Source organism: Bufo bufo, chromosome 1 (genome assembly GCF_905171765.1).
Source record: "Bufo bufo chromosome 1, aBufBuf1.1, whole genome shotgun sequence".
Taxonomy (NCBI): Eukaryota; Metazoa; Chordata; class Amphibia; order Anura; family Bufonidae; genus Bufo; species Bufo bufo.
In genome coordinates, this window is record NC_053389.1 from 533,066,698 (window position 1) to 533,092,394 (window position 25,697).

Consider the following 25,697-nt stretch of genomic DNA (forward strand, 5'->3'; position numbering starts at 1 on the left):
CTGTTTTTTGTGGATCTCCGGTGCATGAGGCCTAAGGAATATGCAAGTTGTGTCCATGAGGTTTAACCTTCACAAATGAGTCCTCTCCATGTATGGGGCTCCTGTGTTGTGATTTTGAAGTTGTGAAAATTGTTAGAGGCGTATGCCCATCTTACAAAGTCATGTCAAATTTCATGGATGTGCCGTCACTTTGAAATCAATGTGGGGGGGGGGGGGGGGGGTGTTGACCTCTAGCACCTTCACAGATCTGGACATGTGTGGGCACTGGGCAGAGCATCTGTAATGTTTTACCGTAGTAGCAAAGTGGGTGCGAGTATCGTAAATCTTATCCACACACTGGGAATAAATTCCTTTCAGAAATTGACCTGCGTTGGGGATTTTAAATCTGCATGTCAATTCTTTCTGCGATCTTGCACCCTTTACAAGGCATAAGACAAATCCACAACAAAATCTACTTGTAAGGCTACTTTCACACTGATGTTTTGGCTTTCCATTTGGGAGATCTGTCATGGTCTCTCACAAGCGGTCCAAAACGGATCAGTTTTGCCCTAATGCATTATGAATAGAAAATGATCCGCTCAGAATGGATCAGTTTGCCTCCGTTCCGCTTTGGAGGCGGACACTAAAAGGCTGCCTGTAGCGTTCTGGTGTCCATCTGACGAAACTGAGCCAAACGGATCCGTTCTGACACGCAATGTTAGTCAATGGGGACGGATCCGTTTTCACTGACACAATCTGGCACAATAGAAAACGGATCCGTCTTGGCTATGTTAAAGATAATACAAATGGATCCGTTCTGCATTTTCTGAATGGATCAGTCTGTACAGATCCATGACTGATCCACACCGAATGCGAGTGTGAAAGTAGCCTAACACGTATTTTTTTATAATTATTTTTTTTTTCCGGTGACTTTGTGGCTAAACCATGCTGGAAAATTTGTCTGTGTAGATGTACCCTTAAGGCCCCTTTCACACGGGTGAGTATTCCGCGCTGATGCGATGCGTGAGTTGAACGCATTGCACCCGCACTGAATACCGACCCATTCATTTCTATGGGGCTGTTCACATGAGCGGTGATTTTCACGCATCACTTGTGCGTTGCGTAAAAATCGCAGCATGCTCTATATTCAGTGTTTTTCACGCAGCGCAGGCCCCATAGAAGTGAATGGGGTTGCGTGAAAATCGCAAGCATCCGCAAGCAAGTGCGGATGCGGTGCGATTTTCACGCACGGTTGCTAGGAGACGATCAGGATGGAGACCCGATCATTATTATTTTCCCTTATAACATGTTTATAAAGGAAAATAATAGCATTCCGAGTACAGAATGCATAGTTAAAGGGGTTATCCCATCATAATGATCACTGTTAAATCTGTTAATGATTTGACAGTGATCATTTTTGTAAATATACTTTATTAACAAATTCCCACCGATTAGGAGAAAATTCATCCCCACTTACCTTATTGTTGTGACTCGGTCTCCCCTGGTTACGACCACCGCTCTTCCGCAAAATCCCGATGGTCGCGCTTGCCCAGAAGACTTCTTCTTTTCTCCCGGCCGGGCCACTCGCTGTCCTGAACGCGCACGCTGCCGCGCATGCGCGACGGTGACTTCTTCCCGGCCAGAATAGTACAGAGCTGCGAACGCGCACGCCGGCTCTGTACTATACTGGCCAGAAATAAGTCACATTGCGCATGCGCGGCAGCGTGCGCGTTCAGTCCAGCGCGCGGCCCGGCCGGGAGAAGACTTCAATCAAGATGAAGCCCGCCCCCAGCCAGAATCCAGGAAGTGAACGCGCGGTGGCAGCAGGTAAGTATGAAACTGCTAAGTGGGATAACCCCTTTAAATAGCGCTGGAGGGGTTAAAAAAAATAAAATAAATAATTTAACTCACCTTAATCCACTTGCTCGCGATGCCGGCGTCTCCTTTGCTGAACAGGACCTGTGGTGACGTCACATGATCCATCACATGATCCATCACATGATCCATCACATGATCCATCACATGATCCATCACATGATCCATCACATGATCCATCACATGATCCATCACCACAGGTCCTGTTTAGCAAAGGAGACAGAAGGAGATGCCGGGCTGCGCGAGCAAGTGGATTAAGGTGAGTTAAATTATATTTATTTATTTTTTTAACCCCTCTAGCACCATTTTACTATGCATTCTGTATTCAGAATGCTATTGTTTTCCCTTATAACCATGTTATAAGGGAAAATAATACAATCTACAGAACACCGATCCCAAGCCCGAACTTCTGTGAAGAAGTTCGGGTTTGGGTACCAAACATGCGTGAGTTTTCTCACGCGAGTGCAAAACGCATTACAATGTTTTGCACTTGCGCGGAAAAATCGCGGGTGTTCCCGTAACGCACCCGCACATTTTCCCGCAACGCCCGTCTGAAAGAGGCTTTAGAGTTGTCTCACTTCAGCAAATGGCATTTATCATGTAGAGAAAGTTAAAGGGGTTGTCTCACCTTGTCACTTCTACCCTTCAGTCTCTCTGGGAGGGGGGGTTCCTGCTGGCGCGACTGGCAGCTCAGGCAAGCGGCGCTGGGATGCAGTAACCCTGCCCCTTGTCTGTGTGTGCCCACTTTCGAGGCTGCTAATGATTTAATAGCAGCCTCTGTTTGCTCAGCAGAACAATACCAGGAACGGGAGGGAGTTACTGTGCATGAGTGGCTATGCTCGCTCGCTCCTGCGATCCCGGCCACCACAGAGGCTGGCGCTTTACTACCAACTGAGCAGACGTGACCACCGCTGCTGGATTGCAGCTCTGGCCTTAAACCCTGACAACGAGCACTAAAAGCACTGCAAAATGCGACTTTGCAAGGAGAAGAGGCAATACTTTATAAAGAAGTATATTAGTACGTTCGTTATTTAAGCGTTCTACTAAACATATATATTAATGTTCCAAGTGAGACAACCCCTTTAATACTAGTCACTTACTAATGTATTGTGATTGTCCATATTGGCTGGTTGCTGACTGGATTAATTTTTCCATCACTTAATACACTGCTTGTTTCCATGGTTACAGCCACTGCTGCAGTGCAGATACGAGATGGCCGGGACGGGCACTGGTGTGCGTGCATGCCTATGCGCCTTCCCACAGTCTCTCCCACCAGAGAGGCCAGTGCTTTTTCCTATAGTGTGCAAACATGGCCATCACTGCTGCAGATAGCAGGGTGTGCATAAGCAGTGTATAATGTAATAGAAAATTGAATCAAGGAGGCAATACGGACAATCACAATACATTAGTAAGAGCCTTGTATTAACTTTCTCTACATGAGAAATGCCATTTTCTGAAGTCAGACAACCCCTGTAAGGATGTTAGCCAAGTTCCATGACTGCCAATAGTTGTATACTAAACATGGGCTGTGTCTTATCTTAATTGTTTGTGCACCTCTCTCAGTAACACGTGTTCTTCATGTCTTAGTTCGTTTTGCAGTTGCCGGAAGGATGAGCCATTCTTTGGAAAACTCCATTCCATATGAAGACTATCTGAGAATGAAAGCGCAGACTATTCCTCCCCACCGCATGAAAGACTTCTTAGATTCGCTGAATGGCAAGGGAGCAGAAGAAATGCAGCAGTTTGTTCATTCTCCAATTTCTGTATATCAGCAAAGAAACCATTACTTTTACATGGACAATTCTGATGTGGCTGGTTCTTTACTGGAGCTAGCTAGGCCCATCACTTCTCCTCTGCAACACTCTATTAGCCCCGGAGTTCCTCTTGATCAGCATCATGTCCAATTGCGACAGGGCCACGGTATTGATGTTCAAGCAGGGCAACCAAATAAGACTCTCCAGCAGCAGGTTGATGGACAGTCTGTTTCTGATGGCCAGAACGCTAGCATTGTTGGTACATCTGCTTCTCAAGATCGAAGAGCTTGCTCTTCAGGATTATCTCAGCCTGTTAAAAAGAGAAAATTTGATATGCCCATTGAGGACAGCTACACTATTAGCCATACATCTTTACAAAACACTCCTGCGGCAGTCGTAGCATTGCCTTTGCAAAGTCAGCAACAGGCTTACATTCCTCTACGGCAGGAGCTGCTCACTGTGGATAGTAGCCAATTGTATGGACTCGTACCTGCTAGTACTTCACCATCTGGACAGTTGCCTAATGTAGAATCTTGGGCGATATTCTCTGCCCATGCTACCTGTCCTGAATCTCAGACTTTAGTAAACACTTCTGTACCTCAGGACAGTTGTGGAGTAGTTCAAATGGGGGAGATTCCAATGCCCATTAGTAGTGTAAAACTAGAAGAGAGCAAAGAGAGCTTTGATGTGAAAAAGAACATCTCAGATAAAACAATGCATGCCGCTGGTACGTCTGGGTTTTCCATGCCATTGTTAAACATGAACGGTAACATTCAAATTCCCCTTTCATTACAAACAAGTGGACGTGTGTACCAGTCTTCAAAATACTGGGATCAACAAATGCAGGTAATAATGCTGTCAATATGCCCACGCGTTTTAAGAGTGTTTAGGTGTTTGAGTAAGGGCACATTCACACGTCTGCAGTGTTTTGCGGATTCGCAAAACACCAGGCCGGTCCCCTAATAGAAATGCCTAATTTTGTCCGCAGCTGCTGACAAGAATAGGACATGTTCAATTTTTTTTTTTTTTTCCGGGGCCACAGACTGGAAATGCGGATGCGGACAGCTGTCCGCATCTTTTCCGGCCCCATTGAAAATTAATGGGCCAACACCCGTTCCGCATAGTTGGGGAACGGATCCGGACCCATTGTACGGACGTCTGAATGGACCCTTATTAAAATATTTTGGAAATGAAAATCTGCATGTTCGGCCACTTTTTATTTTATATAATCCTTTTTAGTTACAAGGGTTTTTTTGAAAATAAACTGATCAAAGGTGTACTACTGTGTGACCCCCAACAGTCAGCTGAAGTTAGTTGTTCAGCAGCCCTGCAGTATCACCACGGGTGGAGATGAAGCATTACATGGAAGCTCCTTGCAGCTACACTCTTTCTGTGTAGTTTGGTCAATATTCAGTAATCCAGATTATTTGCTAGTCCAGCACCTAATTATGATATGAGATGAATTGTACACGGTATTTAAAGATCCTAGGATAAGTTCTGATTTACCTGCTTTTGTAGTAATGGGTTCAAACTGGATTTGCCATCAATGTCAGATAGGTGCTTATTATGAATAGAGAGGTGGCTACATGTATATTGCTCTCCATTCACTTCTATGGGAGTTCAGGAAATAGCGCAGCGTGCTTATTCAGCCGTTTTTGGAATTCCCATACAATTGATCTGAGAGAGCTCCACATACGTGGCCAACTCTGCTTACAGTGGCACAAAACGTGCTGGACTCGCGCCTTTCAGGTATTTATGTCTTAAATAAACCTTTGTCTTAAATAAACCTTTGTCATATTACTATAATATATGGTTCACGTACAACCTGAACTGGTGAGATATCTCCTCCACTTTGTCCCTTAGCTAGCTACGCATCACCCTTTGCCAACACAAGGACCTATTCCCCTGGATAAAATTAGCACCATGTACCTTTTGTGTCACTCTTCCCTGTTCATTTAGATTGTTAGCTCTTATGTGCAGGGACCTCAATGGAGAGATGGCTGTACAGTCACGTCTTACTTGCAGTCGGTTTAATTTTGCCCTGTAGGAGAAGTTAGTGTGCAGCCCACACTATTATAATGTTTGTTTGTTCTTCATACGCTCCTATGTGCCTTGATGGAGCTCAACCAAACTCTTATGACCCAACTTAAATACTGAGGGTTGTCAAGTCCAAATGTATAAATTATTCATAAGGAAGAGGATCTCATCTCTCATTTTGGAAAGAGGGGGCATGAGAGCCGGGTAAATACCATTAGCTTTGTTTAATATGTAAGAGAGAGATAACTGGGCACACCTAAGATATTGATAACTATTATTTATTAAAAATACTTGCAATAATTTAAGGATGTGGAACACCAAGGTATAGTTAGAATCACTATCACACTATTGGGCAACATACATGATGTAAATTCTGCGTATCAGTGATCGGGATGAAGCTGAAATGGTCACCGCCGGTAATTGATCAGACCTGACAGCCTCACTCCAGTCTCTGCATAGGCAGAAAAATACATAGAATATAAATTACATTTATAAAACAGCAATATATTAGCGGTAAAATATAATGATAAGAATTCAGTGGCAATGGAATAAAGTCTGATACCAATAGAATATAATTCAGGTAACGATATAAAATGGAAATTCGTTTGTCCTGAGGATTTCCAAATGTGCCAAAGGTACCCACAGGTTCGTTTTGTCAATGTAAAGTGACAAAGTGATGTTGTATAATATATTAGCAGCAGTAAAATCAGTTGGTTTATTCAGTCGTTGAACCAGCGGCGTCCCGCTTGCAGTCGGGTAGAACTCACGGTGGATGCTATAGATCACCTGTCGAATCACTGCACGAGGTCCCGCTTGTTTGAGTCCAAATGGAGTATCCCAACCTTCCGGGTAGAGGTTTCAGATCGGCTGTGTTTGATAAATCGGCTCAGAATTGTTCCTTTGTAAAGTTGATGCGGTGCACTCGCATATAATTGAATTTGGGGGGTCAGACCAGACGCGTTTCGGGGTTAGAGTCCCCTTCCTCAGTGGATAGCCACTGAGTTCTACCCGACTGCAGTAAAACCGGGATCAAGTTTCGACAGACGGCAGAGGTTTCTCTCAATTGTGAGAACCCTCCAGCATCGGTAAGAACGTTCCTCTATGTATCATTGTTCTATTGTTGGATTGATTTCAGACCGCAAGCGGGACGCCGCTGGTTCAACGACTGAATAAACCAACTGATTTTACTGCTGCTAATATATTATACAACATCACTTTGTCACTTTACATTGACAAAACGAACCTGTGGGTACCTTTGGCACATTTGGACATTTGGAAATCCTCAGGACAAACGAATTTCCATTTTATATCGTTACCTGAATTATATTCTATTGGTATCAGACTTTTATTCCATTGCCACTGAATTCTTATCATTATATTTTACCGCTAATATATTGCTGTTTTATAAATGTAATTTATATTCTATGTATTTTTCTGCCTATGCAGAGACTGGAGTGAGGCTGTCAGGTCTGATCAATTACCGGCGGTGACCATTTCAGCTTCATCCCGATCACTGATACGCAGAATTTACATCATGTATGTTGCCCAATAGTGTGATAGTGATTCTAACTATACCTTGGTGTTCCACATCCTTAAATTATTGCAAGTATTTTTAATAAATAATAGTTATCAATATCTTAGGTGTGCCCAGTTATCTCTCTCTTATATCTCTGTTCCCTTAGCAGCGGGGTGACGCTGCTAAAACTGAGAGCACCCTGTTTGGTGCATCAACCATCCTGTGCATCTAACTAATCTATTTAGTATTTGTTTAATATGTGTTTTTTTTTTTTCTTCTTTTCTAGACTCAAAGTGTTCAGTGTCCGCCATCTGAGCCACAACTGCGGTTACATAATAATACTGATTTTCATTGCATCCTTAAGCCAGAAGAAGGAGCTTTGTTTTGGAAGACTTGGGCACAGATTAAGAATGCAGAGACTCTAAAAGAAGCTGAAAACAAACCGTCGTGGTTAGGAAGTATGCATCATTCTTCATATTTTGGCAGCCTATTTCAGAAGCACTTATTTTTCAGCACTTATGATAATGTTGAAGCACATTCATGATTATGATATCATAAGATGTAGAGTAGGCCATGTTGTGATGTGAATGGTAACTTGTTTTATGTCCAGTCTAATATATAGTGGCCAACCCCAATAATTAGCTCAACAAGTCTGAAGAGGGAGTTTAACCCCTTAGTCACTAATAATGCACTGTGTACGTCATGTGTTAGTTACCACATCATGCCGTTTACAGTATGTCATGAGATCAAAGTGTCACCGCAAGTGCCATCGGTGCTGTTACTCATGTCGGCCGTTTAACCCCTTCCGTGCCGTGGTCCATAGGGACCGCTGTATGGAATGGGTTAACAGCGAGGAAGCTCCCTCCGTCCCCCATCGGGCACTGCGCTGCTGTGGCAGCATCCCAATTGATTATAACAGAGGGAGGGAGCTCCTCCCCCCCCCCCCCCCCTCCCATCAGGCCGCTGCTCTGCTGTGGCAGCGTCCCGATGGTTACCATGACAACTGGGCGCCTTAGGGTACTTTCGTTAAAGTTTTCCGGTATTGAGTTCAGTCATAGGGGCTCAATACCGGAAAAAACGCTTCAGTTTTGTCCTAATGCATTCTAAATGGAAAGCATTCCCTTCAGTATGCATTAGGATGTCTTCCGTTCCGTCCTTTTTACAGTATTTGGCCGGAGAAAATACTGCAGCATGTTGCGGTATTTTCTCCAGCCAAAATTCTGAAACATTTGCCGGAATGTCGGATACGGCATTAATTTCCATTGAAATGTATTAATGCCGGATCTGGTACCAAGTGTTCAGGAAATTGCGCAGACCTTTAAATGTGAAAAAAAAAAAAATACCAGATCTGTTTTTCTGGATGACACCAGAGAGACTGATCCGGTATTTCAATGCATTTGTCAGACGGATCCGGAAACAAATGGTATCCGTTTGCATACGGATTTCCGGATCCAGCAGGCAGTTCCGGCAACGATACAGTGTACTGCAGTGTATTGTAGAGCCATCAAACCCACTGGATCTTCGAGAACCAAGTGGGTCTGAGTCAAAAAAGTGTAAAAAAAAAAATTCCCCATATGCACATTTATAATTGGGTAAAAATGAAGAAAATAAAATACCCTAAACATGTTTGGTATCGCCTCGTCTATAACAACCAGCTCTATAAAAATATAACATGACCTAACCCCTCAGGTGAACACAGTAAAAAAAAAAAGACTTTTTTTTTTTTTTTTGTCCCTTACCATCACAAAAAGTGCAAAACCAATTGATCAAAGGGCGTATGCCCCCCAAAATAGTACTAATCAAACAGTCACCTTATCCCGCAAAAATAAGACCTACCTAAGACAATCGGCCAAAAAAATAAAAAAGCTATGGCTCTGACTATGGAGACACTAAAAACATATTTTTTTTTATTGTGTAAAACTTAAATAAGAAAAAGTATACATATTGGGTATCGCCACGTCCATAACGACCTGCTCTATAATGTCACATGACCTAACCCCTCAGGTGAACGCTGTAAAAATAAATAGATAAAAACTGTGCCGAAATTACCAATTTTTTGGTTACCTTGCCCCATTAATGAATGATCAAAAAAATCATATGTACGCAAAAAAGGTACCAATAAAAATGTCAACTCTTCCTGCAAAAAACGAGCCCCTGCACAAGACTATAAGCAAAAAAAAAAAGAAAAATTGAGAAAATGGAGACACAAAAACAATTTTTTTTTCAAAAATGCTTTTATTATGTAGAATTGAAGCAAAGTAGACATATTTGATATCATCGCATCCATAACAACCTGCTCTATAAAAAATGGCGCATGATATACCCTGTCAGATGAACATTGTAAATAACAAAAAATAAAAACGGTGCCAAAACATCCATTCTTTGGTTACCTTGCCTCACAAAAAACATGAGAGAGAACGATTAAAAATCATATTTACCCCAAAATAGTACCAATAAAACTGTCACCTTATCCCGTAGTTTCCAAAATGGGGTCACTTTTTGATTGTTTCTACTGTAGGGTGCATCTAGGGGGCATTAAAAGGGACATGGTGTTTAAAAACCAGTCCAGCAAAATCTGCCTTTCAAAAACCATACGGCGCTTCTTTTCTTCTGCGCCCTAATGCCTGCTATTTCAATGTGCATTAGTGCGTTGCAGCTTGCAGGAAGTAGGAGGCCAGAGTTAGACAGGGCCGCAGTAGAACACATACCGTACATGGTCACCGTTCTAGGCAGACATTACACCTTTATTCATTCGGGTTGGGGCGGCTGTAATATATATTGGGCTCTCTCCCTCTCCTCGCAGGTGAAGTTGTGAACTAATTCGCATAAGGCTACTTTCACACTCGCGTTTTGGCTTTCCGTTCATGAAATCCGTCATGGGCTCTCACAAGCGGTCCAAAACTGATCAGTTTTGCTCTAATGCATTCTGAATGGAAAAGGATCCGCTCAGAATGCATCAGTTTGCCTCCGATCAGTCTCCATTCCGCTCTGGAGGCGGACACCAAAACGCTGCCTGACGAAACTGAGCCAAATTTCTATGACACAATCTGGCACAATAGAAAACGTATCCATCTCCCATTGACTTTCAATGGAGTTCATGACAGATCCGTCTTGGCTATGTTACAGATAATACAAACAGATCCGTTCATGATGTTTGCATGCGGTTGTATTATTAAAACGGATCTGTTTTTGCAGATTCATGACGGATCCGCCCAAAATGCGAGTGTGAAAGTAGCTTAAGTTGTGACAGTTTTTTTTTTTATTGCCATTCCAGAAAGAAGACCTTTAATTTTTAAAGAAGATGTGCTGTCGGTGCCAATTGCAGAATTAAATTATGGATTATGTTTAATAACCAAAGAAGCCAAGAGGCATGATGGCTCTCCATATGATGCAGATATGATGTATTATTTGCTCCTTTGTGTACAGAAGGTAGGACTCTTCTACAGCTGATGTAGAGATTTTATCTATGGCCGAAGTGTTATGCTTAGAGGGGTTGTCCCATGAAATATATTCTACATTTTTCAAATCGGCACCTAGATATGAATACTTTTGTAATTAAAAATTTAGTATCGCCACCTGTTGGTTGTTTTCCTTATTTCTCTGGATTACAGATGTGGATGCACATGCACAGTTCCATCCTTCAACCGCCACCAGACCATTTACTATTAGAAGCTGTGAAAGTTAGTCAGAGCTGTGATAGGGAGACCTGCAGCAGAAAGGGCACGCCCTCTGAGCGGTGATTGGAAGAGATCTGCCAAAGAAAGGACAGGCCCCATGAGCTGCCAGCTTGAAATAACCCTAGCAGAGCAGTTGATGGGCAGATATCTGGACCCAATGGAAGGATGGCTGATTCTAACTTTGTCATGTACTGTATTATGTCTGATTTTAATTTTATGGGTAAACACTTTAAGCAGTGTTTTTTTGCCCAAGTTTCAGCTCTCCATTTCGGTCTTGTCTGCTAGACTGACTTTTTGTACAGCGTTGTCTTTTATTTCATTTATATCGGAGTGAGAGCAGGCAAATAAAAATACATAAGAACTGTGAAAAATAATTTAGCATCAAAGAAGGGCATTAGTCTTAAATAGAACACTAAATGACTGTTTAAGGCTACTTTCACACTAGCGTTTTCAATTCCGCTATTGAGATCCAATGAGGACAATGGGGACAAAACTGAATGGAACAGAATGCACCAGAATGTATTCTGTTGGATCCCCATCGCGGACAGAATAATGCTGCAAGCAGCGATGTGGTGCGGAGCAAGACTGATCCGTCCTGACACACAATGTAAGTCGATGGGGACGGATCCGCCTCCATTGACTTTTAATGGTGTTCATGACGGATCCGTCATGACTATAGAAGACATAATACAACAGGATCCGTTCATGATTGATGCATGCGGTTGTTTTATGGTAACGGAAGCGTTTTTGCAGATCCATGACTGAGCCGCCAAAAAACGCTAGCGTGAAAGTAGCCTAAATCACATTTTTGTTAGATGGCTTTTTACTTAAAGGATACTGCTAACATCTTGGTGTTAGATACTACAGTATACTTTCATTCAGGTATTGTGGGGTCCATTCCTCAACTTGTTACAGCTGTTGTGGTGGCATGAGGGTGACATATATACTTTTAGTATTGGGGGAGGTGTAAGGGGCAAAGAACAGATGAAACTTCCAAGATTAAAGGGGTTATCTGACCCCTGAAATGCCCCGCCCCCATATGCTCTGGCCTCTCACACGCGATGTACTTACCGCGCTCCCCGCCACCCGCATTGCTTCTGAAGCCTGCACGGTCGTTGCTGCTTCCATCTGTGCGTGGGGGAGGGGACTCCTATTTGCCTCTATAACCGAAGGGATAGAAGCTCCTATTGGGTAGACTCTGCTCTTCTCAGAGTACTTGCTTGTAGAAATTCTATGGAGTAAATTTGCCCATGACAACCAATCCCAGCACATATTTTATTTTTCAGGAGCACTATAAGAAATTAAAACTGCTATGATTGGTTGGTTTGAACCTAAGGGCACAGCATTCGGCTAAGCTCTTTTGCCCCCTTTCTTTTAGTGATCGGTAGGGTACTTGGCCTCAAGGATTAGGACATGTCACAAGTTTCCTGAAATGGTAGGTACCCTTCAAGCTTGTGCTAGAAGTGTAACTGTTTTTTTATTCTATTTCCAGCATATGTTTGACAACAACAGGATTGATAACGTTTTTGCTGACCTTTACTATTCAAAATTTCTGGAAAAACTTCATGAAGTGCTTAAGGGATATTGTCCAAGAATTAATCCATTTGGTAGGTTTATTTTAATGTTGCTTCCTTCATCGCTATATACTGTAACTTGACGGTGTTAGTGATTCCTGGACATTTCTGCTCCACAGGTTATGTCATATCCAGCTGCATCTCCGAAGAAATGTTGTGGGACTGCAAGCAACTTGGTGCTCATTCTCCCACCACTCTGCTTTTTACGCTAATGTATTTCAATACCAAGTAAGCGCACAGAGAAAATGTTTAGATGGTTTTCATAGTATACCAGCAGTTTCCATGGCTGCCTCTTTTTGTATTCTCTCGACTCCTAACATCCAGAAGACATATTCTGTCAAATGTCTACCATGGTATAAAAGAGATCTTGAATATCTCACTCTAGCCTGCCATAAGACAACAGAAACCACTACAGTGATGTCAGTTGTAAATAGGAACTTCTAACATCTCACAGTTAATAGAGTGGTTAAAGATGGTTGCCAATGTGTTGATCCGTGTCTTAACTTCTCACACCCCTCTCATCAATAAGCTGATTTTGTCAGCGAAAATTTCCATCTGCAAAATTTTGCTGTAAAATGGAAAGGGAGAAAACATTTTCTTAAGGTGCTAGGATTAGTCCCGGCAGAAGCAAAATAAAAAAAATGTGATATGGAAGAACAAAGGGTCTGAATTCTATCCAAAAAATATTAGGTCACTGGGGTTCCGACTGCTGGATCCCTGTGACCCTGAGAACACGGGTCTTGTTGAGTCTCCTGTCGAAATGAATGAGTAGTGTGAATGTTGGTGCACTGCTTCATTCACTTCTGTGTTACTGATGGAGCCCATTTCATCCTGTGGATAGGTGAGAAATGATGCTCTCTTTACTCCCTGTACATTCCTTCACTGAACTCCTCCATATTTTCTCTGAAAAGATTTAAAATTTATTGTACTGCTATGCTTTAATGTGTGAAGGACGTGATTGCTGATTCCTTGCTCTCCATTTGTTCCTTTGTTCCTTAGGTACTTTGTTTTGAAAACTGTAGAGCAGCATTCACAGTTGGCTTTTTCCAAGATTACAAAACAGACACGGAAAAATCCAGGAGTAGGAAAAGACAAAAACTGCACAATCCGCTTCTTGCGTCTTTATGGACAAGTTCAGAGTGGCTTGAAAGGTGAAAAACCTTTTATATTTGGTGATTATGACTCAAGAAGACCTAGTCCTTGGCATTAAATGTATTTAGTGGTGTATAAGGAGTGGAGGTTGAATGATGAAATTTATTTTTTTTGGGTAAGAGTAGCAATGAAAAAATGGCAAATTGCCCATTTTGACCCTTTTTTTTCCCATTACGCCATTCGCTGTATCAGTGTATGTGTGTGTATATGTATATATATGTGTATGTGTATGTATGTATATATGTGTATATATATATATATATATATATATATATATATATATATATATATATATATATATATATATATATATATATATTTATATATATATTTTTTTTTTAATTTTGTTCTTTTAGGGATTTTGTATTTGCCATTGAAAGTCAATTTTGCTCATTTCTTATCCTGGTCTGCCATCTGGTGACCAAAATAAGAATTGCAGCCTGAACACTTTAAGCCTCATCAGCGAGGCTGAAGGTGTTCAGCGCAAGTACTGATGCCCCATTTGGCCACACGGGGCATTGGTAGGAAGCATTTAGATGACGTGACCTCACTTGGTCATGGCATCTAAAGAATTTAATTACTGTGATTGGCATTATTGCAGGTCACGGTAATTAGCCGCAGGTCTCTGCTGTATGAAACTGCAGAGATCTGCCGGCCATGACGCCCGCTGCACGTGCAAACGGGCGCCATGTTCACACATTGCTCCGGCGCTGGTAGCTACTAACATGTCTTTCAGTGACCTTCAACTTTTAGGTAAATCAAAAGTTTCAGACTGGAGCCTAGAGCTTGAACACCCACCAGTTTTTGCAAGCTTCTGATTTGTTAAAACTGGAGGCATATGTTTCATGGTGCAGTTTATCCTATTAGGGTAAGGCCACACGTAGCAGAGTGTTTCGTGGTGGATGTTACATGCAGATTTTTCATCAGTTTTGCAGCAAAGGTAGACCTGCAGAACAATGAGCATGCTGTGGATTTTAGTCCTCAGACTGGTTTTTATTTCACATAGATTTATTCCACTATGGACTGGGTTTTAAGGCAACATCAAAAAATCAAACAGGACCACTGGTCTTTATATACAGTACAGACCAAAAGTTTGGACACACCTTCTCATTCAAAGAGTTTTCTTTATTTTCATGACTATGAAGGCATCAAAACTATGAATTAACACATGTGGAATTATATACATAACAAACAAGTGTGAAACAACTGAAAATATGTCATATTCTAGGTTCTTCAAAGTAGCCACCTTTTGCTTTGATTACTGCTTTGCACACTCTTGGCATTCTCTTGATGAGCTTCAAGAGGTAGTCCCCTGAAATGGTTTTCACTTCACAGGTGTGCCCTGTCAGGTTTAATAAGTGGGATTTCTTGCCTTATAAATGGGGTTGGGACCATCAGTTGCGTTGAGGAGAAGTCAGGTGGATACACAGCTTATAGTCCTACTGAATAGACTGTTAGAATTTGTATTATGGCAAGAAAAAAGCAGCTAAGTAAAGAAAAACGAGTGGCCATCATATCATTACTTTAAGAAATGAAGGTCAGTCAGCCGAAAAATTGGGAAAACTTTGAAAGTAAGGGCTATTTGACCATGAAGGAGAGTGATGGGGTGCTGCGCCAGATGACCTGGCCTCCACAGTCACCGGACCTGAACCCAATGGAGATGGTTTGGGGTGAGCTGGACCGCAGAGTGAAGGCAAAAGGGCCAACAAGTGCTAAGCATCTCTGGGAACTCCTTCAAGACTGTTGGAAGACCATTTCAGGGGACTCTTGAAGCTCATCAAGAGAATGCCAAGAGTGTGCAAAGCAGTAATCAAAGCAAAAGGTGGCTACTTTGAAGAACCTAGAATATGACATATTTTCAGTTGTTTCACACTTGTTTGTTATGTGTTAATTCATAGTTTTGATGCCTTCATATAGTCATGAAAATAAAGAAAACTCTTTGAATGAGAAGGTGTGTCCAAACTTTTGGTCTGTACTGTATACCATAGTTCATGCACTGGAGGTGCCAAAAGTGTTGGATTCTAGCCCTTGGGCCCATTGTATACAAAATAGCAAAGGAATACTACAGCAATCTGTGTCTTTCTTCCAAGATTCTTCAGTTTTATTCACGAAGACATGGCAACGTTTCGACTTCCATCAGTCCTTTTTCAAGCAGACATGATGCACTTGATTAGGACTTGATTAAGACTGGTGGAAGTCGAAACGTTGCATGTGTCTTGGTGAATAAAATTGTAACATCTTAGATGAAAGACACTGAGTGCTGCAGTATTCCTTTTCTGTTTTGGGTTTTTAAGACCCCTACCCATGTGTATTGGAATGTAAATTGATGCCACTTTTTTGTGTGGAATCTGCATAAATTCTGCTACATTAATCACAAAAAATGGTGGCATGAACCCTAGCCCATGACTTGATCTCGTATATCTTCTTAGCAGATGCTCTATCAGATGCCTTCACCTGCTCAGGGGGGAACGTACGACACACTGAATGTGTGATGGGGGTCACACATCAGTATATACAGTGTACAGGAGGTCACGAATCTCTATATGTAATGGTGGGGGTCACATCAGTATATACAGTGGTAGGGGTCACATATCAATTCTATGGGGGGTGGTGTCACATATCACTATATACAGTGTGCAGGAAGGAGAGGGCACACATTTACAGATGAGACCAGTGACTGCTGCTGCTATCACTGACCTCAGCCATACTGACAGCTCAGAAGGGGTTAAAGCTCCTAAGTGCTCACAGTGGCCAACCACTTTAAGGAGTGAAATTGCTAAGATACATCATGACTTTAACCACCTAAGGCCTCCTGCACACGGCCGTTTTTTTTCCCCATTTACTGGCCGTTTTTTGCGTTCCGTATACGGAACCATTCATTTCAATGGTTTCGCAAAAAAAAAAACGGAATGTACTCCGTATGCTTTCCGTATTTCCGTTTTTCCGTTCCGTTTTAACATAGAACATGTCCTATTATTGCCCGCAAATCACGTTCCTTGGCTCCATTCAAGTCAATGGGTCCGCAAAAAAAACGGAACACATACGGAAATGCATCCGTATGTCTTCCGTTTCCATTCCGTTTTTTTGCTGAACCATCTATTGAAAATGTTATGCCCAGCCCAATTTTATCTATGTAATTACTGTATATGCCATACGGAAAAACGGAACAAAAACGGAAACACAACAGAAACAAAAAACGGAACAATGGATCCGTGAAAAACGGACCGCAAAACACTGAAAAAGCCATACGGTCGTGTGCAATAGGCCTAACTGTTTTGCCCAAGTTCAGCTCAGGCTGTAGGAAAAGTACTTAAAGGGGTTTTCTCATCTCAGACAATGGGGGCATATCGCTAAGAACGGAGCCCCGAAAGTGAAGGAGAGCGCATTGTGCATGTGCAGCCGCCCTCAATTCATTTCTATGGGGCTCGGCTATTGCCATCTGCCCCATAGAAATGAATGGGAGCATGGGCCTTACATGCGCGGCACGCTCCCATTCACTTATATGGGCGAGGCGGGGATTAGCGCTTGGTGGTGGACGGACCCCGGGAAATCTGGGGTCCTCCTGTCACAGCGCTGCCCGCTCCGTTCTCGATATAGGTGCGGTCCCAGCGGTGGGACCTGCACCTATCAGACAATGGGGGCATATCCTAGCGATATGCCCCCATTGTCTAAGATAGGAATACCCCTTTAACTGTTCTGCCAGTGCTGGTCTCGGGAAGAAGTGGAGAGGGGAGGATTGCTTTATCTGCTAATATCTCTTGATTGATAGCAGCTAGAAGCATGGTCTTGGTCTTGTTTGAAAGCTGGCACTCGTTTCATACAAGACTATATGACCACATTAGCCCAAGATAAGCAGGAGATATCACTGTTAGAAATGGAGTCGGGAATAATCGCAGGTAAAACCTGCTTTTACTTTCACTTTAGCTGCAGCGATATCTTCCCATGTACTGAAGATGATGCTGTCATAAAAATAGTTAAAAAATTATTTATATATAGAAATTTGATATAATCATTGTAGTGACCCACATAATAAAGTTGTTATTTTTACCAGACAATGAATGCCGTAAATAAATTCCACAAAATGTTAAAATTGCTGTTTACCTTCCCCCTTTAAAATAAAATAATTTGTTTACTACACTAATCCTGCAAAATAAAAAAATGAATATAGAAGAAAAATAACAAAGTTATGACTCTTAACACAGTGGGAAAATATTATTGTTCCTTAAGGCTAAAATTCATTGTCACTAAGCGGTTAAAATGCAATTATGTCCAACAAGATTACAGCAGACACACATTAAAAACCTACAATAAAAAAAGATAACTTTTTGGGAGGGTTTTTGCAATTTTAATGTGACTGTAAGGAGGTTTAATTGGTAGTGGTCCAACCTTTAGAATCCTCACTGATCCAAAGAATAATAGCATTGTAGCATTGGGTCCCCTTCTACGTTTTCGCTGCACAGAGCTTCCCCCAGCCACAAAGCTGTGCAAGGGAACTGTAGCTGGCCCTATTCACTAGAATGGGGCTATGCTGGGGGTCTATTGTGCAGTAGAAAACTCACACAACAGCTATTTTTATCATAATATATTGTAGCATACCAAAGATTTGCTATATTTGCTCTTCTCTTCCTGTTCACTGGAGAAAAGTGGAATAAAAAAAAGACAACTACTGTATATTCCTGCGTATAAGACTACTTTTTAACACATGAAAATCTTCTCAAAAGTCGGGGGTCGTCTTATACGCCGGGTATGGCGGGCGCTGCAGTGCCGGGACGCCCGAATTATCAACAGAGAGAGCCCGGGCTATTGCCTTGTATCCCCAGCAGCTGAGAGCTGCGATGTAACCCACGGCATATGCCCCCCCTGCTCTGTACCTTGTATACCGCCCCCTGCTCTGTACTTTGTATGCTCCTTGTACCGCCATCCTCCCGGCCGCTCGCATCTCACTCCTACGCATGTGCGAGATTTCATGCGGCGAGCGTGGATACACGGGATCCTCACGGCCGCTCGCATCTCGCTCCTGCGCATGTGCGAGATCTCCGTGCGGCGTATCTAAGTGCGGCGCAGATGTGCATATGTGAATGTGAATATGAAGAATAACATAACAAAAACATGTTCAGGGTATAGGTGGCACATGTTTAGGGTCTGGGAGGCAGGGAGGGAGGACAAGGAAGGTGGTGGGATGCAGGGATGGTGGTGATACCATGGGATGGCGGTGGTACCTAGGGATGGTGGTGGGATGCAGGGATGGTGGTGGGATGCAGGGATGGCAGAGGTACCCAGGGATGGTGGTGGGATGCAGTAATGTACTGCTGTGTGTTGAAAAAGGGGTAGTCTTATACGGCGAGTATATCCCAAACTCTATATTTTCAGTGTAAAAGTTGGGGGTCGTCTTATACGCCGGCATATACGGTATGTAGACGCGATAACAGCACCACACTCCATCAAATAGATAGCCGGTGGTTGTTAAGGAGTTAAAGTATGCTCTTTTTTTTTTTTTTTTTTTTTCTTCTGTTTTTGAGCTGTATATAAATGACAGATTGCTTTTGTTTTCAGTTGCAGAAGAAACCTACGTAGAACAACTTGAGAATCCAGATAACCCACTACAGTGTCCCATAAAACTGTATGACTTCTATCGCTTTAAATGGTATGTCTTCAGAAACCTTTTTATTTACCAGTTAAGGTTATGTTGCCATTGTTCAGTCCCACCCTTTGGCTGTTGCTTTTGAATTATCTACTCAGAAATGTGTGACTTTTCTAAACATATAGCCTGTTTATGGTAGGTTTTTGGTGGATATTCTCTTCAGAAAGAAGCTTCAGTGATGACAATTTACAGGTTTTTTTTTCTGCTTCAGTAACAGCTGAATTAAGGGGAAGGGAATATTTTCTACAGAAGTGTTTCATTTGTCTTTTGAATCACTCTTTGCTGATTTGATTTAAAAACACACTAGGGAAAGTGGGTCTCCCGTATGTGACGTTAGAGGCCTCTTTTTGAATATACTCTCTTGAAAACAAAAGCAGAAATCTGGTTGCATGGGGTAACTGGCATTTTCGCAGAACAGTATGTGTGGCCACTGTTACTATATTATAGCTGCTTAGGCACATAGTTTTTTTAATTTGTCTTTTTTATTAACATATTCTAAATTTTACATCTAGAAAACCCCAACAGCCACATACCCTCCCCCCACAAAATATCCTGAAGATGCTCTCCATCCGCCACACCATCATTTCAGCGTGATAAATACCTGCTCCTCCCCTCCATAACTCCCATCAATACATTTGAATTAAATCTTTGATCCTGTTGATAAGATTACTTTTGTTATCGGGCACAGCTTCCCTTTTTTTTTTTTTTTTTTTTTAAATAGTGGATAGACATTCCTTAAGTCTGGCAAGAGACCGCCAAACACGGAACCAGATACACACAGCAGGCAGTAGTACCCCTCACACCAATCCTAATCGGTATCTCTGGAGTGACCTAGACGCCAGCCCAGGGGCATCAATCCAGGGAGTCCAAAGCTTTTCAAATTTGGTCAGAGCACCCCTTTTCCTATAGACTTCTCATTCCATTGATTAGCCAATGAATCTTTGCTATATATTCGGTTCTACTAGGACTACCCTCATCAAGCCAATGCTGGGCAATCAGTTTGAGCCATATATAACATTCTGGGCTCAGTGATTGGCAGGTCCTCCACATATCCCAATACACAAACAAATTGGGTCAGATCCAATTTAACTTCATAAAGGAAGTTAATGAGATGCAACACTGTGCACCAAAAGCCCTCCAGGGCCGAGCATGACCACAGCATGTGTGTAACTAACATACCTGCATCCTCCTCCCCACATCAAGGACATTTGGAGTACAAACGGAGTCCAATATTAAACAGAAACTGAGGGGTTTTGTAAACACGATGGATCAGGTACAATTGTGACAACCTATGGGCTTCACTTAGTGAGAGCTGCGGAGTCCTCTCCAATATCTCCTGCCATTGGTTTTCCTCTAACGGCCCCACCTCTACTTCCCACTTTGCCCTACTATTCACTGGGTATTCTCGCAGAAATAGGTCCAGTATAGCCTGACAGAGCAGGGAAATAACTCCAGATGAAGAATTCCTCTGGTCTACAAGGGCAATGATTTTGTTCTGATGTACAGTGTTCAACATACCATCATCATGGTCAGAAGGCATGGCACAGCTTGTAGGTACCTATAAAAGTCAGGATGGTAAACCAGCTTCTGTCTGAATTTGCTCATAAGTTTTAAGAACATTATGATAAAGAAGTTGGTGAACTCTGATAATGCCCCTGTGACGCCAACCTCCCATACCCTGCAGGGAGCCCAGATGCGGCAACCATGGAGTGTCCCATATTGAGGTATACTGCGTGAGGCCCTTTTTTTCCTTGTATGTCCCTCACGTTCCATCACGTCTTAGGCAAGAGAAGTATCGTAGGGAACACCAGACCTGAAATTTTCAGCTTATCTGCCTCTAACGCTTTGTATAGGTTTGGTACCGCCAGGAAGCCTCTCGGTAACCTATTTTGGGTATCTCTCTCCCCCCTTTCCCAACCCTGCATATGCTGAAGTTGAGCGGCTAAGAAATACACCCACGGATTCGGGAGAGCCAATACCCCATCAGTTTTACTCCTTTGCAGAGTCTCCAGTCTCCTGCCTCAACCGTGCCGAGCCCCCTCCCCATATGAGCTCCCTAAACAGCTTCTCAATTGAGTGAAAAAACCTGAGGCAACCATATAGGAGAATTATGTAGCAGTTAAAGTAACTGTGGCATCCAGATCATAATTAGATTAATCCGTCCTACTACCGACAGCGGCAGCCTAGACCACACATGCATTTTCTGTTTAAATCTGCCTATGAGGGGGGATAAATTCAGCTTCTCATATTCCGTGAGTTTCCTAGACACCACCACCCCCAAATACTTAAATTCCCTCACCACTTGCAGTCATGTCTGAGCATAAATCACAGAATTATCCACAGGGAGAAGGGACGATTTGCTCCAATTTATAACCAAGCCAGAGTAGCGCCCAAAAGCACCGATCACATCCATATCCATAACCACCGTTAGGGATTCCCTAGCCTCGGCCAGGAACAGCAAGGCATCGTCGGCATATAATGCAATTTTCTTTTGTGACCTGTCCCGGCTATGGCCAATGGCTCGATGGCTAGTGCAAACAATAACTGAAATAAAGGGCAACCCTGCCTGGTTCCCCTGTATACCCGGAATCCCTCTTATCCGTTCACCCGTACCCGCGCTGTAGGCCTACCATATAACAGCCGCACCCATGCTATGAAACTATCCCCAAACCAAACCTCTCTAGTACCTCCCATAGATACTCCCACTCAATACTATCAAATGCCTTAGCGGCATCCAGGGAACAGATGACCCTATCCCCTGGGTTTTCCATCGGAATCTGCATATTAAGATATAGGTGTCTGATATTAACCGCCGTGGATCTAGCCGGCAAAAATCCAGACTGATCTAGATGTATGAGGAAGGAGATAACCTTAGAGAAGCGCATAGCCAGCACCTTAGCCAATATCTTTGTCTGTGGGCAGCAATGATATAGGTTGGTATGAATCCAGGAGGAGAGGGTTTTATCCCGGCTTAGGGAGAACTATAATAGCCTCCTGCATGGATGCCAGAAGCGCCCCCGTCTCTGAGGCCTCCTGGTAAACCTGCAGCAAATGAGGTAGTAAAATATCTCCAAACTTCTTATAAATTTCTACCGGCAGCCCATCAGTACCCGGTGATTTATTATTTGTCATGGAAGACTCTGCCTCCTCAATTTATAGCCGTTGTAGCGGACCATTAAGGCATGCCTAGGCTGTCAGATCCAGATGAGCAAGGATACCCCATGTAAATATAATGATATATCTTCCCTTTTTCAACCTAGAAAGCTGATACAAATTGTCATAAAAGGAGCCAAAGACAGACACTATTGCCTGGCTATCCAAAATTTCCGTTCTATACACCCCCCTGTAAAGCAGTGACGAATGCCGACGTGGACTGTGCCCTAGCCACAAGGGCTAGTAGGTGGCCCGCCTTCTCCCCCTCATCATAATACTTCTGTCGCTGAAAGGATTGCTTTGTGCAGGCAAGTTCCACAACATGCGAGTTATATGCATCCTGTGCCTCCTTCCAGACAAAGACAGCTGATCGCCCTTCTCCACAAAGTTCTCCTCTGTCACCCCCAACCCGGTCCCTTAAAAATTCTCCAAACTGTTGGCTTTTAAGTTTGGCTCTACTAATTCCCTGAATAAGCACTCCCCTTAGACAAGCCTTCTTAGCATCCCATACCACCCTGCACACGGCTGAGCCTGAATTCAGATTAAAATACTCCTACTATAGTAGAACTAATGTATGAACAGTCAATTACCTGTAACCGAAAAGAATTAAATGTCCATAGCCATTGAGAGATTGGTCCACAGGTGAGGCGGACAGACGCAGGAGCAACGGGGAATGGTCAGACAAAGCCCTAGCCAAGTACTTCACCTCCACCTTCTGTCTGCTCACCAACTCACCAAGTCTTGTGCAATCTGGTATAGCAAGAGAACTGACGTACATTGGGATGTCGGGTACGTCACAAATCTATCAGAGCCACCTCCTCCAACAATCTACCAAAGGATGATACAGGACCATCTGCGTCTGCCGGCAGTCCCCCCCACCCCCCCCACCCCATATCTATCCCTGTAGGGTTGAATAGCCGCTGGCCCTATCTTATATAAAGGATGGCCTTATGCCTATCCCATGCATGCTTAAACTCCTTCACTGTATTTGCAGCTACCACTTCTGCAGGAAGGCTATTCCATGCATCCACTACTCTCAGTAAAGTAATACTTCCTGATATTACTTTTAAACCTTTGCCCCTCTAATTTAAAACTATGTCCTCTTGTAGCAGTTTTTCTTCTTTTAACTATTCTCTCCTCTTTTACCTTGTTGATTCCCTTTTTGTATTTAAAAGTTTCTATCATGTTCCCTCTGTCTCGTCTTTCTTCCAAGCTATACATGTTAAGGTCCTTTTAATATTTCCTGGTAAGTTTTATCCTGCAATCCATGTACTAGTTTAGTAGCTCTTCTCTGAACTCTCTCCAAAGTATCAATATCCTTCTGGAGATATGGTCTCCAGTACTGCGCACAATACTCCAAATGAGGTGTCACTAGTGCTCTGTACAGCGGCATGAGCACCTCCCTCTTTCTACTGGTAATGCCTCTCCCTATACACCCAAGCATTCTGCTAGCATTTCCTGCTGCTCTATGACATGGTCTGCCTACCTTTTAAGTCTTCTGAAATAATGAGACCTAAATCCCTTTCCTCAGATACTGAGGTTAGGACTGTATCACTGATTTATTTATTTTTTATTCTGCTCTTGGGTTTTTACGCCACAGGTGCATTATCTTGCACTTATCAACATTAAATTTTAGTTGCCAGATTTTTGACCATTCCTCTAGTTTTCCTAAATCCTTTTCCATTTGGTGTATCCCTCCAGGAACATCAACCCTGTTACAAATCTTTGTGTCATCAGCAAAAAGACACACCTTACCATCGAGGCCTTCTGCAATTTTGCTGATAGACATTAAACAATATGGGTCCCAGAACAGATCCCTGAGGTACCCCACTGGTAACAAGACCATGGTCTGAATATACTCCATTGACTACAACCCTCTGTCTGTCCCTCAGCCACTGCCTAATCCATTCATCAATATGGGAGTCTAAGCCCAAAGACTGCAATTTATTGTTAAGCCTTCTATGTGGGACAGTATCAAAAGCCTTACTAAAGTCTAGATAAGCGATGTCTACTGCACCTCCGCCATCTATTATTTTAGTAACCCAATCAAAAAAATCAATAAGATTAGTTTGACATGATCTCCCTGAAGTAAACCCATGCTGTTTTTCATCTTTCAATCCATGGGATTTTAGATGTTCCACAATCCTCTCCTTAAGTATGGTTTCCATTAATTTCCCCACTATTGATGTCAAGCTTACTGGCCTATAGTTGCCCGATTCCTCCCAACTACCTTTCTTGTGAATGGGCACAACATTTGCTAATTTCCAATCTCCTGGGACGACTCCGGTTGCCAGTGATTGGTTAAATAAATCTGTTAATGGTTTTGCTAGTTCACCGCTGAGCTCTTTTTTAATAGCTTTGGGTGTATCCCATCAGGCCATTGTGACTTATTTGTATTAATTTTAGACAGCTGACTTAGAACCTCTTCCTCTGTAAAGATACATGCATCAAAAGTCATTAGTCTTCTTTCCTAAATGAGGTCCTTTTCCTTCATTTTCCTTTGTAAAAACTGAACAGAAGTATTCATTGAGGCAGTCAGCTAGTTCTTTATCTTCTTCCATATACCTTCCTTCTTTTGTTTTTAACTTTGTAATTCCTTGTTTTAGTTTCCTTTTTTCATTTATGTATCCTAAAGAATGCCTTATCGCCTTTTTTCCCTGACTGAGCTAATTTCTCTTCTGCCTGTGCTTTAGAAGCTCTTATAACTTGTTTAGCCTCTCTCTGCCTAATTTTATAAATTTGCCTGTCATGCTCTTCTTTTTTTTTTTTTTTTTTATAATTCTTAAATGCTATCTTTTTGTTTTTAATGATTTTGGCCACTTCTGCTGAGTACCACAGTGGTCTCTTCCTTTTTTTGCTTTTACTGACAAGCCTAATGCAATTTTCTGTTGCCTTCAATAGTGCCACTTTTAAGTAGTCCCATTTCGCCTGGACTCCAATGAAACTGTTCCAATCTGATAGGGACTCGTATACCACTAATCTAATTTTAGAAAAGTAAGTTTTTCTAAAATCTAAAACTTTTTTGTTTTTGTGTGGTGTGACTCAGTACTGTACTTATAGTAAACCACACTGACTGGTGATCACTAGATCCCAAGCTTTCCCCTACAGTAATATCAGATACCAAATTCCCATTTGTAAATACTAAATCTAAAATGGCCTCCTTCCGGGTTGGCTCCTCAACTACTTGCTGTAGAGATAATCCCAGTAGGGAATTTAGAATATCTGTACTCCTGTCAGAACTAGCTATTTTGGTTTTCCAGTTTACATCAGGAAGATTGAAGTCTCCCATAATGATAACTTCCCCCTTCAATGTCGTTTTAGCTATTTCCTCAACTAGTA

The 25,697-nt window shown here is 42.5% G+C and overlaps 1 protein-coding gene across 2 annotated transcripts in view; it reads left to right on the plus strand.

The window, feature by feature from the left end:
• The window catches only part of LOC120982130 (glutamine-rich protein 1-like), a 48,556-nt gene that overhangs the window by 16,387 nt on the left and 6,472 nt on the right, over positions 1–25,697 (plus strand). For both annotated transcript variants that reach the window (XM_040412094.1, XM_040412086.1), the window contains exons 3-9: positions 3,442–4,454; positions 7,448–7,619; positions 10,436–10,590; positions 12,331–12,445; positions 12,532–12,640; positions 13,412–13,563; positions 19,118–19,208. In XM_040412094.1, coding sequence (XP_040268028.1) covers positions 3,465–4,454; positions 7,448–7,619; positions 10,436–10,590; positions 12,331–12,445; positions 12,532–12,640; positions 13,412–13,563; positions 19,118–19,208 — 1,784 coding nt within the window. In that variant the 5' untranslated portion in view covers positions 3,442–3,464. The remainder of the gene's footprint in view (positions 1–3,441; positions 4,455–7,447; positions 7,620–10,435; positions 10,591–12,330; positions 12,446–12,531; positions 12,641–13,411; positions 13,564–19,117; positions 19,209–25,697) is intronic.